Source organism: Camellia sinensis, chromosome 10 (assembly GCF_055761805.1).
Source record: "Camellia sinensis isolate YWXY chromosome 10, ASM5576180v1, whole genome shotgun sequence".
NCBI classification, from domain to species: domain Eukaryota; kingdom Viridiplantae; phylum Streptophyta; class Magnoliopsida; order Ericales; family Theaceae; genus Camellia; species Camellia sinensis.
Genome location: NC_138970.1, coordinates 141,992,121 through 142,006,761, shown reverse-complemented (window position 1 = coordinate 142,006,761; position 14,641 = coordinate 141,992,121). Strand labels below are relative to the sequence as shown.

The 14,641-nt window shown below is 35.2% G+C and overlaps 1 protein-coding gene across 4 annotated transcripts; it reads right to left on the bottom strand.

Annotated features, from left to right (window-relative positions):
* Window positions 1-11,660: 11,660 nt before the first annotated feature.
* LOC145801341 (LRR receptor-like serine/threonine-protein kinase ER2) lies at window positions 11,661-14,425 on the bottom strand. 4 transcript variants are annotated; one of them, XR_014342687.1, is made up of 10 exons: window positions 14,309-14,425; window positions 14,126-14,197; window positions 13,903-13,974; window positions 13,671-13,799; window positions 13,491-13,562; window positions 13,335-13,403; window positions 13,070-13,141; window positions 12,755-12,834; window positions 12,577-12,650; window positions 11,661-12,028 (listed from the first exon to the last, which is right to left on the bottom strand). XR_014342687.1 is itself a non-coding variant. In XM_082892456.1 (9 exons), exons 4-8 carry the CDS (start codon window positions 13,697-13,699, stop codon window positions 12,608-12,610), a joined length of 285 nt encoding a protein of 94 aa, XP_082748582.1. In that variant the 5' UTR covers window positions 13,700-13,799; window positions 13,903-13,974; window positions 14,126-14,197; window positions 14,309-14,425; the 3' UTR covers window positions 11,661-12,028; window positions 12,577-12,607. The 4 variants fall into 4 exon arrangements, 3 of the variants coding, with proteins under 3 accessions (XP_082748582.1, XP_082748583.1, XP_082748584.1); XM_082892456.1 differs by lacking the exon at window positions 12,755-12,834; XM_082892457.1 differs by lacking the exon at window positions 12,755-12,834 and having other exon boundaries at window positions 13,671-13,742.
* Between the last annotated feature and the right edge of the window lie 216 nt (window positions 14,426-14,641).

Genomic DNA, 14,641 nt, shown 5'->3' with positions numbered 1-14,641 from the left:
TCCAAAACAGTGGAAAAAAGATAGAAAGACAAGTATGCAAAGCAAGCTAATAAAATAAGTATTATACCTCTTGAAGAGAAGAATAACTCTAGGCCACAATTCAAGCCAAAACCAACTTCAAGAGCTCCAAGAAGGCCTCAAGGAACCTCAGCTCAAAGGTGAGAGGATTTGGTTAAGGAAGTATAAGCAAAAGTGTAGTATAAGTAGGCAAAAGTGTAGAGAATTTGTAGAGAGAGAGAAAAAAAAAATTTTGAGTCTAAAATTTTCTAACCTCAAAACATGAGGGGGTCCCTATATATAGAAAACTTAAAATTTCTACAAGAAGATTCAACCCTCCACATGTGGACAGATGCAAGCATCTATACAAACAGCTAGCACAGTTGGCATAAAATATCTGCAGAAAACACTGGTGGTCGGCCGGCCATCACTGGTGGCCGGTACGCCACATTAGTGGCCGGCAAACCAAAAGTGATGGCCGGCAGCCTCTAGGGATGGCTAGCATACCACCAGAGGTTGCAGGCTGGAAAGACCAAGGCATGGTCCAAAAATGAGACAAAAAGGATCCAGGGTTTGAAAGGTTCAAAGTGAGGACTTCGAGCGCTTAATGAGCAAACAACCTCGTCATCAGATATACCTGCAAAGACATCCAAGTCTTGAAGGGCCATCAAAAATGGGGTGTCTACATGGGGCACCCATGCAGTTGATAAGTCCTCGAGCACCGCTACGCACTCGTTGAGACTCGCCTTGGGCCGATACATGGCTTCTCTATTTTTAGTCATAAAAATTTCAAAGGCTACAACATAGAACAATTGATTAGACTTGAGCGCCAATGTAGAAAAATGGTCAATTTGGGTTGTTTTAGGTTTCTCATTGCTCTTTTCATATATATATATATATATATATATATACTTTAAACTACTTATTTGAGAGCCGGCACATAGTTCTTGATATAATTTTTAAGTTTTCTTCAACTTTTGCTTCCTTGGGAAAATTTCTCTAGAGTGTTAAATAAAACTTCTCACATTGTGCATTGTATTACTTCATCTTGGCATCCCATGGTCATTTGGGTAAAAAAGAGCTATCGGAGTACAAAGATCTTGGTGAGGAGCTTCATGGTGGTCTTGCAAGTCAAAGGAAGCTAATTAGGTTAGACCAAGCTTCTGGAGCATGGAGAGGTAAAGTTAGGTTAATTAGGGAAAGGCTGTAATTCCTTTCGTCTATGTCCTATAAAACTAAAATTTATTTGGTGAATTATTTGTGGTGTTGGGCTCATGGTTTTTATCTCGTGGAAGAGTTTTTTTCATCAAATCTCCATATTAAATCACTTTGTTCTATTTATAGCATTATATTTATGTGATTTGTTATCACCATTGATCTAAAATTAAAATTGTTAATTGAAAAGTACATTTTAAAAGTGAGATTATTGTTAGTGTTTGGCCTATTCACGTCTTTCTAATTTCCAAATTTTGTTGATTATAATATTTCAATTGGTATCGTATCTAGATTGTCATTGGTTCAAGTTGTGTGAGTGCTATCATGAGGACGGATTTGTGTGGATATATGCATTTTTACCCTCACATCATCATAGGAATTCAGATTGGAAAGTGTTTGGATTAGAAGTGATAACACATTAATTAATAGATGTGCTATGAATACAGTAGATTTTCACATAATGAAACAAAACACATATGTGAGATAAAAAGTCGGTCCACCATATATGAGAACCACTCTTTGTATCATATATTTCTATTCACTTAGATTTATTCATGCATTAATAAGTTGATTGTAAATCCTCCTGTATTGTTACGCCGTCTAGACTCCTATTCAAATTTTTAATAGGTAGAAGCTCTTGTGATCACGACTAATAATTTATACCACTTTTATCAAGCTAAAAAAAAAAAGGTTAGCTTCCAATCTTTTGGCGGAAAGACAGTGATGTGCTCAATAACCATAGATGTACAGACACAAGCCATCAATGCAACAACACCATTTTTACTTGGTCATTTCTGGGGGTATATGACAGGCATACTTAACTAGAAATTGTGGTGGCCATATGCTCTATCTCTTTCAATGCCAGTTTTACAACCAACCCTGTTGTTTATTTTCCCATTGATATTTGTTTTTATTTCTAGAAGCTCTGCTATTTTTCAATAATAAAAAAAAAAATGTTATATCGTATTTAATATAATTTAAGTTTTTATAATTACAATGATTTAATTGGTTCTATCATTTATGTCTGTTTCTAATGTAGTGGTGACAACTTACATGATAAATCAAATATAGTATAAAATGTGATCATTGTAATATTATATATTGTTCTTTCTAAGCATGAAAAACTGCACACCACTCGTCAGTGACAAATAATCACTGGTTATCAGGATTTTTGTGTGAGAAAGTTGTTTTCGGGAGAAGTGTGGTAATAATGTAAAGGAAAAGTTTTTTCTAATGCTCCGTTTGTTTTTTTACATTTTTTATCATTTAGTGGAACAGAAAATAAAAATTAACGGATTTTTTTTTATGGTCAATGAAAAATAGGTCTATTTAGGCAAAAAATATTTTTTATTTTTGAAAGGCAGAAAATATTTTTCGAACCAAAATTTTATCAGTCGCACTACATTACCACCACTACCATCATTTCCGCCACCACCATGGCCACAACCATTTTCATTAGCGCTACCACTACCTCCACCGCCCCACAACTACAACTACAACTATCTCTACTTCATTACTACCACCACCACCACCACCAACGCCGTTGCCTCCAGCACTATCCCTAACACCTCTACCCAACCGCAACCACTACAACCACCACTAATGTAACCATTAGTAAATTAATTTTAAAAACACAACCAAACCTAAGAATATGTGAAAAATATTTTTTGTAAAAGGTTTTCTGAAAAAAAATTTCAAAAAAATACTTTCCAGTGAAATAAATGAAACGAGTGTGTTCATTTGTGATGATAACAAAGTGTATTGTTGAGACTCTTCAAAAATCTTGTATTTTTCGTGGAACATATTTTGAGAGAAAACTTGTCTTAATGGGAAAGTTAAAAATATTTGGTTTGTATTTTCAGAAATTATTTTTGGATGGGTTTTTGTTTTGTTGTATTTTAGTCTTCTTTTTTTGTTTATTGAGGTATCTAAAAAAAAAAAAGTTTAACTAAAATATAAAAAAATTCACTAAAAATAAATGAAAACCTAAACAAAAATGCATAGAGATTTTTGTTCCAATTTTCATTTGGTTTTAGTAATTTTTGTTAACATTTTAGCATCTTAATTAGATATATCTAAAAAGTATAAAAGTGACTAAAATATAGAAACGATTCACTAAAAATAAACGAAAACTCATCTGAATACAATTTTTAAAAAAATCACGTTAAACAGGATTTGACAACTTTTTTGATAACCGAACATAGAAAAAATTATGAAAAATTTTGGTTGTGTTTGGTTAGGTATTCTAAACACATTTTCACCTACTGATTTGAGTGTAGTATTTGTTTTGAGTTTTCAAATTATAACACCACACCCACTTTTGAAGACTTCTTTCCAAGCGGGAAAATTTGGCTAACCCAGACGTCTCCCGAACGTCCAACCGGTTGACCGGAACGGTATTCAGTTTTTTTTTACCTGTTGTTTTTATATTGTAAATAAAAAATATTTTCGAAATTCTTTTAATTTTTATATGAGCTTTGAATAGAATTTTAGGTTGTGTGTTTAGTTATAAGTTGTAAATTTTTGAATGAAATAATTTTTCTAATTTCAAAAACTCAAAACTCTCTCCAAAGCTCTTTTCAAAATTCATAACCAAACAAATTTTTCACACTCAAATTATAATTTCAAAACTCACAAACTCAAAGTACAACTCTATTTCTAAATCATATTTAAAAAATTCTACTAAACGCTACCTTTATTTTTCTATGCTTTACTTTCTTTTCGTGACAATTGCACAGGATCCATATTTCATGTAGTACCCGAGAACCACGGCATAATGGTACGAGGAGTATTAAACAATATAGCCTGGGCTTCCCTCTTGTCCGTGATCGGATTGAAGGATATTGTTGGATTCGTGGAGACTCATTATGAGTCTCGTTTTGATAATTCAAATTATTCAATATGTAGAACTCGTTAAGTACTATATGCTTATAAAAAATCATGTTGATCGAATATCGATAGATATCTCATAAGATCAAATTTCTATCAATCGTTTATTTTTTCACCGTTTATTTTTTTTGTACAAAACTGATTTAATCACGTAGTTATTGATATCCGATAAACGTGATTTTTTTATAAACATATAGTACTCGACGATTTTTACACATTGCACAGTTCAGGTTATCCAAACGAAACCCGTGATGGGTCTCACGAACCCAACACTATCCTCCAGTCCGATCAAATATTGGAGGAAAGCCAGCCCCAAACAATACATATTGAAAATGGGATGTTGCATTTGTAGTTACCAAATCAACCGTATTGATTGTAAAATCAGCTCGTAAATCAGTTATGAGTATATACGTGTTGAAAATCAGCCAATACCAAAATTATTTTCATGGTATGCCAATATATTAAGGTATATCAATGTTGAGAACACCATATAAATTCTCTTTTTAAATAGCTACAAATCTTCTCCAAATCATATCATTTTATTACATTCTACTCCAAAAGCAAATTAGAAGTTGGAATTCAAATTATATGTATAGTATTGGCCTTTTTATTGGCTTTTTTGTTAGTATATTGTTTTCAATTTTAATGAATTTTTTTATAAAATTTTAAATTTTTGTACACTTCTAAGTTTTATTTAACTAGATGATGCCTGTAAGAATTAATGTATAGAGAAAGAGAGAAAATAAATTATGTATATATTGATTGATGTGTATTGATTGATTATTCTGTCTATTACAAATGGTTCCTTATATAGATGTAGGTGTAGTGGATGGTGGTGGTAGGTGAGTGTAGTAGGTGAGTAGATGTAGGTGTAGTGGATGGTGGTGGTAGGTGAGTGTAGTAGGTGAGTGTGTGGTAGGTGATGGTAAGTGTGTGGTAGGTGATGGTAAATTTATACAATTTACATTAACAGCCCCCCTCAAACTCAAGGAGGATAGGTACTAGCCAACTTGAGTTTGGAGAGAGTAACAAAACAGAAAAAGAAGCTGACAAATAAAATTAAAAATGGGATAGGAGACACTGTATGGTCGTGTCGGACCGTTGTAGCAGACAGTTTACGGGGTCATATCGGACCGTTGTAGAAGACAGTTTACGGGGTCATGTCGGACCGTTGTAGCAGACAGTTTACGGGGTCATGTCGGACCGTTGTAGTAGACAGTTTACGGGGTCATGTCTGACCGTTGTAGCAGACAGTTTATGGGGTCATGTCGGACCGTTGTAGCAGACACTGTGTGGTCGTGTCAGACCGATGTAGAAGACAGTTTATGGGGTCATGCCGGACCATTGTAGCAGGACAGTTTACGGGGTCATGTCGGACCGTTGTAGAAGACAGTTTACGGGATCATGTCGGACCGATGTAGCAGGACAGTTTACGGGGTCATGTCGGACCGTTGTAGAAGACAGTTTACGGGGTCATGTCGGACCGATGTAGCAGGACAGTTTACGGGGTCATGTCGGACCGTTGTAGCAGACAGTTTACGGGGTCATGTCGGACCGTTGTAGCAGACACTGTGTGGTCGTGTCAGACCGTTGTAGAAGACAGTTTATGGGGTCATGTCGGACCGATGTAGAAGACAGTTTACGGGGTCATGTCGGACCGATGTAGAAAGGTTGTGGTGGTGCACCAAGGGAGCGACTTAGGGAGTGCGCCATGAACGACTTATACATGATACTGTGTATAACCCCCCCTCAAACTCAAATAGGTGTGAAGAGAGAAACCGATTTGAGGTTGAAACAAAGGGATTGATAAAGCTGACCGGTGTAGAAGACACTGTATGAGTGTGTAGATAGGCTGCCAAAAAAATATACATGTAGATATATATCGAGCCCTCAAAAGTCGTGCCCTCAAAAGGCGTGCCATCAAAAGGCGTGCCCGATGCATCAAAAGGCGTGCCAGATATGATGGCGAGGCACGTGAGTGCCTTGGCTGGAGTGCCCGTTTGTCTGGCGTCAAGAGGCGCGCGATGCGCGTGGCTGCCTCGGCTATTTAACCAAGACGGAGCCTGAGGCCGAGGCAGAAGACAAACAACTTGCGAAGAAAAACTTCTGAAAAACGCTTCGTTGTGCTGAGAGAGATAGTCTGTAACACTCTGTTGCAAGAGATGGCTTCATCGTCCCGTGGTCTGCTGACTCTCTTTCCCGACCTCAACGAGTCAACAAGAGAGATAACGGGTGCGGTGTCCCGTGAATCTCAACCAAACACCACTGGGTTTGCTCCGTTGAACTTTCCGATGCAGTCGGTGGAGCAAAAAATGGCAGTGCAAACGGATGTGGAGGCGAATCAATATACTTTGAAGGCATGTGTGGAGTCCATGACGGCGGTCACAAACTTGTCGCACCGGCTGCAGAGTAGGACAAATGAGGTGCAGCAATTAAACGCCCAACTGGCTCTGCTCCAACGCATGTATAAGGATGCGCGAGCAGAGATAAGTGTGCTAAAAACGGAAAACAAGGAGCTGAAACGGAAGGCCGCCGTGATGTTCCGATTTGGAGGGCCGCCATATGCTGCAGTGGAGGAGCAGGGTGGAGTGATCGTGCCCAGTGGAGTGGGAAACACGGAGGCAGCACCGTCAAGGGCCGCCCAGGACAGAGGCAAGAAGAAGAGACCGGCGACTGAGTAGAGAAGAAAAATTCCATTGTGGGTGTGGTTGTTTTGTTGTTTTGTTGTTTTTTTTTTTTTTTTTTTTTTTTTTGGTGTGGAGAACTGTGATAGGGTTGATCCCTAAGATAAATAAAACTAAGTTGTTGTGCAAATCTGTATAAATTTTGTTGGTTTGTTTTTTTTTTTTTTTTTTTTGAATATATAGAGATATAGGAAAAACGAAAATGATAAAGACGGAGAAGAAGAAAAAGAAAAAAAAAATTTGTCAAAAGGCGGAGGGACATGCCATGTGAATGGATTGTTTTTTTTTTTTTTCAAAAAAAAAAAAGAAGAAGATAAAATAAAATAAATAAAAGGGATAGTGGGAGGAATGGTGGGTTCTGGCTATTGTCTGTGTAGAGAGAGGTTTGGTGTTAAAGTAAGGGAAATCATAGATATGATGAAAGTGGATCTAGGGGATAAAAAATAAAAAATAAAAAAGCAGAGAGAGAGATAATGGGTTGATTAAAAAAAAATGTTTTTATCATAAGTGGGTTGATTACAAAATGTTTTTTTTTTTTTTTTTTTATATCATAAAGTGCATGTGTTGAGTCTCTGTATGCCGTGTGCCTGTGTAGTGTATGGGTGCCCTCTGCTATGCATGCATCATAGCAGTGATACCAAAACCAATCCAGTTGCCAACATCAGGAGTGTCCTTAAGGGCACTTGTAACATTTCCCTGGCCTTCCATAGTAAAACTCAGGATCATCAACATAATCTCCCGACTACTTCAGTAAAACAAACATGGGCAGTGGACACTTCCCCGACTACTTCAGCGGTAACTCTGGTTGTGTGAAGAGCTCGACGGCGTCGATGGGGTGGTCGATGATGACGACGGCGACGGAGAACTCGAGGACGACGGAGCCGGCGGCAATGGGGTCGTGGAGGTCCCGGTAGGCGGAGGCGGGCTCGGAGTCGTAGAGGCGGACGGTGAGGTAGTGGTCGACGCTGCGGGCGGCGGCGATGTGGTGGACAACGGAGCCGGAGATGAGGACATTCTCTCTCTTTATATATAGATGTGTATGTATTTACAGAGAGAGAGAGAGAGAGGAGAGCTGAGGCTCCGGCAGTAACCCGTGTCTTTTGTTTCTCTATCTAGATCTGTAGACACAGAGAGAAAGATCAAAGACAGCTTTGAACAGCTGCTGCCTCTGTGTGTGTGGTAAATGCTCTGTATCCCCCCATGCATGTGTTTGTGTGTATGTATCGAGTGATGGCAACAGTGAGGTGCCGAGAGGGAGAGGGAGGTTTGAATTGGTTGAGATCCGGCGAGGTGGTGAAGAAGAGTGGAGTGGAGGTGACCAAGATGGAATTTGTTAGAAACTACTACAGCAGCAACAAGAAGAAGATCAAGATCAAGAAGAATAATTTGTGGCAGCGGAGTGAAGATATGTGTAGAGGTCCGGCGGGCGGCCAAGGCGAGGCTGCCGCCCGCCGGTGAAGCAGAATTACTAGGTTCTTAACCTAGCTCTGATACCATGTAAGAATTAATGTATAGAGAAAGAGAGAAAATAAATTATGTATATATTGATTGATGTGTATTGATTGATTATTCTGTCTATTACAAATGGTTCCTTATATAGATGTAGGTGTAGTGGATGGTGGTGGTAGGTGAGTGTAGTAGGTGAGTAGATGTAGGTGTAGTGGATGGTGGTGGTAGGTGAGTGTAGTAGGTGAGTGTGTGGTAGGTGATGGTAAGTGTGTGGTAGGTGATGGTAAATTTATACAATTTACATTAACAGTGCCAAAAAAAAAACTCCACTAAAGACCCCCAAAAAAAATGTCAAAAAAATGTTGGCTTCTTTTGGCATTTTTTCATTTCTAGTAAACCTTTTTTTTTTTCCAAAAAAAAAAACTTTTTTTTACTTTTTAGGCTTTTTTACAATAGATGGACCTGAAAGCAAAAGATTTTGACACAATTTTTTTAAAAACATGACTAAAGGCAAAGAGATCGGAAAAAAAAATGACTTTTTTTTATTGATCCCAAACTCACTAAATCAACTGGGAATAATTTTACACATATTAATAATTTTATTAAAAATATAAGAGCTCAAATGTGATTGGTTGTCAAAAAAAATAATAACTTTTAACCATCCAATGATAGTTGGACATGTACGTTTTTAATGTGATTGTTAGTAAGAGTTTAAGTAGATATAACATTGCTCATCAGCTAGAGTGAAAGATCAATCAACTTGTTAAGATCCAAAAAGGATACCATTAGAAAATAAAACTCATTTTTCAGGACGTGATTTTAAATAACAATATATATATATATATATATTGTATTGGAAACATAATTATATATTAATTAATATAAAATAATATCTACCAATTTATTGATAAATATTAATATTAAAAAATTAAAAATTTGATATATGCCGATGGGTGTTTAAAACAAGTTTGAGAGGCATGGAGAGACATTGAGAATATAGTCATTGGTTAAAAGAAAGTAGTCCATCATTGGAGTCATATGACAACTTCTCTACCTTGTTTATGCAGCTTAACCAGACCATCTTACAAGCCAAAGCTTCAAAAATGTCTCCAAGTGAGATCCCAATGCTTCAATGATGAAGGTACTTCTCTTTTCAATCCTTTGAAAATAGCATATATATATACACACACTTTATTGTATGTTTGAGTGAATATATGATGAGCTTGATGTACAAAAATGATGATAAAGGACAAGAAATAGGATGAATTCAATTTGCTTTATGTTCCCATCTTCACTTTGGTTGCCCCAAAAAATCCAAGCTTTAACTTCTTTTTCTACAATTTCTTATAAATTAATCAGAATACGGGCCGAATGATTTACAAATAAAATCTTCATACAAAAAATTCTACCATAATGAATGAATCTTTTGATTTGGCATAAATGTATATATGTTATTTTTATTTTTATTTTTGTATTATTTTCTTTTTTATGATTCTTATACAACACTTCGTACCTATATAGGTATAGACTCTCATTATATAGTTATTTTATTCTATCCTCTTCTTCCTTTTTTTCTGTTCTTTTCTCTTTTGGATATATTATCCTAACATAATATTAGAATTAAATCTTAAATGGTCTCTCATCGGTCAAGTATGCCTTAATCTATTCTCGTTTGTTTTATCTCTTTGTTACCTTCATATTAGATCAAGCCCATGTTCAGGCGAGTGTTAGAAGGTCATCCTAAATCGTTTCTCTAAACCGCCCAAACTTGATTCCCAATGATGACCAATGTTGAATTGAATGCCTTCAATTAATAATTATAAGGACATAAATCTGTCACATAATTTTGTATTTTGGTATAATTTATTTGTTTGTATATCATAGGCTTGTTTATTTGTTGTAAGGAATATTTATGCAAAATTATTCACTAGAATGGTATAGTAATGGTAATTTTAAAAATATGAACCATTATAATGCGATCTTTTGTTTTAAAGTGATATAGTCAAATTTACTACGCCATTTTGTTTTGAATTTTTGTACATTCATACATTATATGATTTAAGTAATGTTTAGTTTACTATAATGAAAATAGATTATTGGAATAAAATAATAATTCATTGATCTCTTTATAAAATGATAATTTCCTTACAATGATAAAATTGCAATGCACTTTCCATCATTTTTTCAATAAAACCAAACATGAGAATTTTGATAAAACAATTATTCAATTCTATGTTATTTTAATGAATCAAACATAACAATAACATTTTCTTTGAATTTCAGGAAATTCAGAAAATGTAGTGGATGGAAACATGAGAGCTCTAAGAGAGAGAATAAGAGATGTGAGGAAGAAAGAGAGGTTGGACATGTGTTGGAGGGTTGAGGATGAGAATGGGTGGAAGTACAAAGATGAGTATAATAACAAGCACAAGAGACAAAAAAGTCATTATGGCATGTTATCAGAGTCCATAATGCTACTTGGTTTAGTTAGTAGTGCATTTGGGGTTGCCTTTTTCACTGGCTCCATTTGCATTTTCCTTGTTTCCTTCATTGTTCATTTGTGCAACAAAGGTAGTTGAGCTAAACAAATAGAGTAATGCCATATATAAATGAATTTTTTAAAGATAAATTTTACTTTATTTCTTGTGATTTGGTTTGTATGGTTTAATTACTCTCTTATTATTTGGAAATAATCGCATAATTTTAGGTAATTTGTAGACTAAAACACACTGTCAAGCATCCGTTCAAGTTAACAACAAATGTAAATACGTGTCAAGATATAAGGAGGTTGTGTGCTTATTTTCAAATATTAAGGGATAAATCGCACATAAAGTAAAATATAAAAAATTAAAGTGAATTTTGCTTCTAAAAATAATGACAAAAATGTATGTGATTTGTAAGGGATTTTAGTCTTTTCGCTTAAGCTTTTAATGGGTTTGACGATATATTTTAATTCACAAACCATATAAGAGTACTGCTGGAAAAGAGACTTTTAGTGGCGTTTAAGAAACGCCGCTATATCTTTCAAAAACGCCGCTAATTCCTTTTGCGACGTTTAGTACCAAACGTCGAAGCTGCGGCCGTCGCTGTATCTTTACGACGTTTTAAAAACGTCGCGATATTAGAATAGGCGGCGTTTTTAGAAACGCCGTGAAATGTCCCTACATGACATCACTATGATTTTAGCGACGTTTTCAAAATGCCGTCATATCTTTTTAAAAAAATTGGCCGTTAACCTTTTGGAGTTTAGGTGGCGTTTTAAAAACGCCGTGAAACCCTCTTGTTTTTTTTTTTTTTTTTGAAATTATGCTAATTTTATGTGATTAAACTAAAAAAATACCTATAATAAAATTGAATAGCCGTAATATGAAATAACAACTCCCATTCAAATTATAAATGCAGCATTAATTCACTTTCCTATTCAATTTAATATCCAATCATCATTACCCACAAAATAACATATTCAAAAATTAAATTCACAATTCTCAACCAAAAATCAGCAGTCCTATGGCAGCAAAAATCAACACCAGCCAAAAGTCACACATAGCCTTGTTCTTATCAACTAGACCAACTTGTATTACAAAAGCTTTTGTAAGATAATTTGCTTCCAAAAAATGAAAAAATGGATCATTATCCACATCCATACTAGATCTACCAGGTGTCACTGGAGTATAACTTGCAGGAATCACATCAGGCTCCCTAGCTAAGAAGACACTGTTCACCACCCCATAATTTCCACTTACAAATGGTTGGTGCTCATCATGCCGCCATTCTCCATCAACAAAAAACTTGTACTGCACGGAAATGAAAACAAAATTTCATGATCAATTTGTTAATCTTGCACAATATTTCTATGAATATCATGTCCGTTATATACAATTTTGAAAGAATTAAAATGTATAAAATGCATGCACCATTGTGCAACTATGGGATGCATGTTTACTTTCTTCAACCTGTATAATCTTCATATAACACAACAATATGGTGTCTCATTGAGATTTATATGTATTAGCTGCCTATGTTATAGCAAACATACAAAGCCTTTTAGCTAATTTATAGTCTTTATTATTTGAAACAACAAATCACCCTCTTTAGCGGACAAATTGTCCATGGATCCATTTTCAGGAACATAAAGTGGCTCCAATTTCTGCTAAGCATGGGGACCCACCAATACTGATATATATTAAAGTATAAAACATTTTAAGAAGAAGAAGGTGTACAATCCAAGTTAAAATTCACAAAACAGATCACCAAGCTCTTTCAACAATGCAAGCTTCTAAGCTTACAGTAGAAAGTAGAAAATGAAGAAGAAAAAGAAGAAATTCAAACAAATCAAATATACCTCAACTTTCCCAAATCTTCTTCCAGACATCTCACATGCTCAGAAGCCTCTTCTTGGGCCTTTTTTGTAACTTCCTGTAATGAAATATTAACAAATAGGTTAAAAACACCGAAGTAAATATAGAAGTAGACATGACCATCTATTCATAAGGCTTTTTTTTCAAATAGGTCTTCCCTACCATCATCTGCAAGAACCAAGGATTAAGTTGAATTGGCTGATGCAAGGAAATAAAAATCATGTATTCAGCACGCTGATCCACTTGCCCATATCCATGTAATAAAACAAGCAATTGAGGAGGTGGAAAAAAAATAATGACTTCAAAAAATAATGTTGTTCCATTAGTCACTATCCCTATGAATATAATTAATATACAGCTTTCACATTGTCCATCCATCTCAAAGAATCTCAGCAAGTACTATCTGACTTCAACTATATTCAGACACATTCTAAAAAAAAATTCTCAAAGACATGCCACTATATTAAGCACACTTACAAAACAGCAAGGGCTTGCATTAGACCTATCACCTCTAGAATTTTCCCTGTCAGCCTATTTCCTTGCAGAGATCTAATAACAAGAACCATAAGCACAGTAATGTCATAATGAAAAACACGAAATGCATTTTGTATTAGAATTCAGAAATTAAGTGCATATCAATTTTAACTTCAATTGACCTTCCTTGAAGACAACAGAAGAAGAACATTTCTAGCTTCTACTTCTTCCACAAAAGAAAAATATAAAGTGGAGTAAGAGAACTCACAGAGTGGCCACTTGTAGAAAGCCAATATTGTATGGAATCTCCCTAGAGATCTGATTGTATGAGATATCTCTGAAAATCATACACTACAATTTTAACCAAAAATGAAAAGAAAGAATGTATTTCCGTAGTAGGGTAGTTATCATTTAAGAAACTTACAAGATCTCAAAGCTTGTACAATTGCCAATGTTATCAGGGATTGTTCCAGTTAGGTTATTGCCTCTTACATCACTAAAGAGATCAAGGAAGATTTCAATGTCCCCATGGATATGAAGCAGAAAGCAAGTAGGAAGCACAGAAAAAGCCCAAAGCAAGCATAACCAGGAAGTGAACACTCACAAATACCACAGGCCAGTCAGTTGGCACATATCTGGGGACAGGGTTCCAGTTAAAGAATTGCCACGTAACCCTCTGCAAACATAATTACCACCAGATGATAGACGAACCAATAGTTTGTCCAGAGTAAAACTATAAACCAAATTAAATGTTTAAGTGTTAATAGCATCAAGGGTTGATAATGAAATTGGATTTTATCTATCAGTTGTTAAACCGTAATTGATGTAGTACTTACAGATATTGTAATACTTCATTCCAATAGATTAACCTCGGTATCTCACCAATAAGCTGGTTATGAGCAAGGTCCCTACAGAATAAATTTACACAAAGACAAGGCATACATATATATTAGCACAAGTGTCTATGGATTTGGTGTAAATAAAATCAAAAAAGCATATGGTAATGTTAACTGCATGGACTCCACTAAAAAATAAAAAAATAAAAAAATTATGACTCACAGAGTTTTGAGCTTGGGAATCTGTGTTAATGTTGAAGGGATAGGACCAGTCAATTGATTGTTCTTCAAATTCCTGCATTTACAGAGCTTATTCAAGCCCTTGGTTGGCAGAACTAAAAACTTATCTATCTTAAACAATCCAGCATATTTAATTAATAGTACTTCACTTCAGGTATTAACTTACAATAACTCAAGCTGCTTAAGCTTGGATATTGAGAATGGTATATCTTCATACAGTAAATTATCAGATAAATCCCTGCATTATGGAAACCCAACCATTAACATAAAAACTAAAAATCTTAATCAGTGATATTTTTATCAGTAACAATTGTCATAAAACACAAATGGCTATTAAAACATCACATTATGCCTTCACATGCTTACCAATACTTTTGATGCATTAACTAATATTTCTCTTATATATAAAGATTGATAGATAGATAGACAAGTAGATAACATATAAATATATATGTCCGAAAATATGTAGTACACATCAAAGTTCTCGCTGCGTCAAATT

What these genes read in the sequence shown, in the direction of transcription:
- LOC145801341 (XM_082892456.1), bottom strand. Translation starts at nt 13,699, where the DNA reads ATGTGCCAACTGACTGGCCTGTGGTATTT. An exon ending in TGTACAAGCTTTGAGATCTT is followed by an intron (nt 13,404 to 13,490) that starts GTAAGTTTCTTA and finishes TATGATTTTCAG; the next exon opens with AGATATCTCATACAATCAGA. An exon ending in TTTCTACAAGTGGCCACTCT is followed by an intron (nt 13,142 to 13,334) that starts GTGAGTTCTCTT and finishes TCTTGTTATTAG; the next exon opens with ATCTCTGCAAGGAAATAGGC.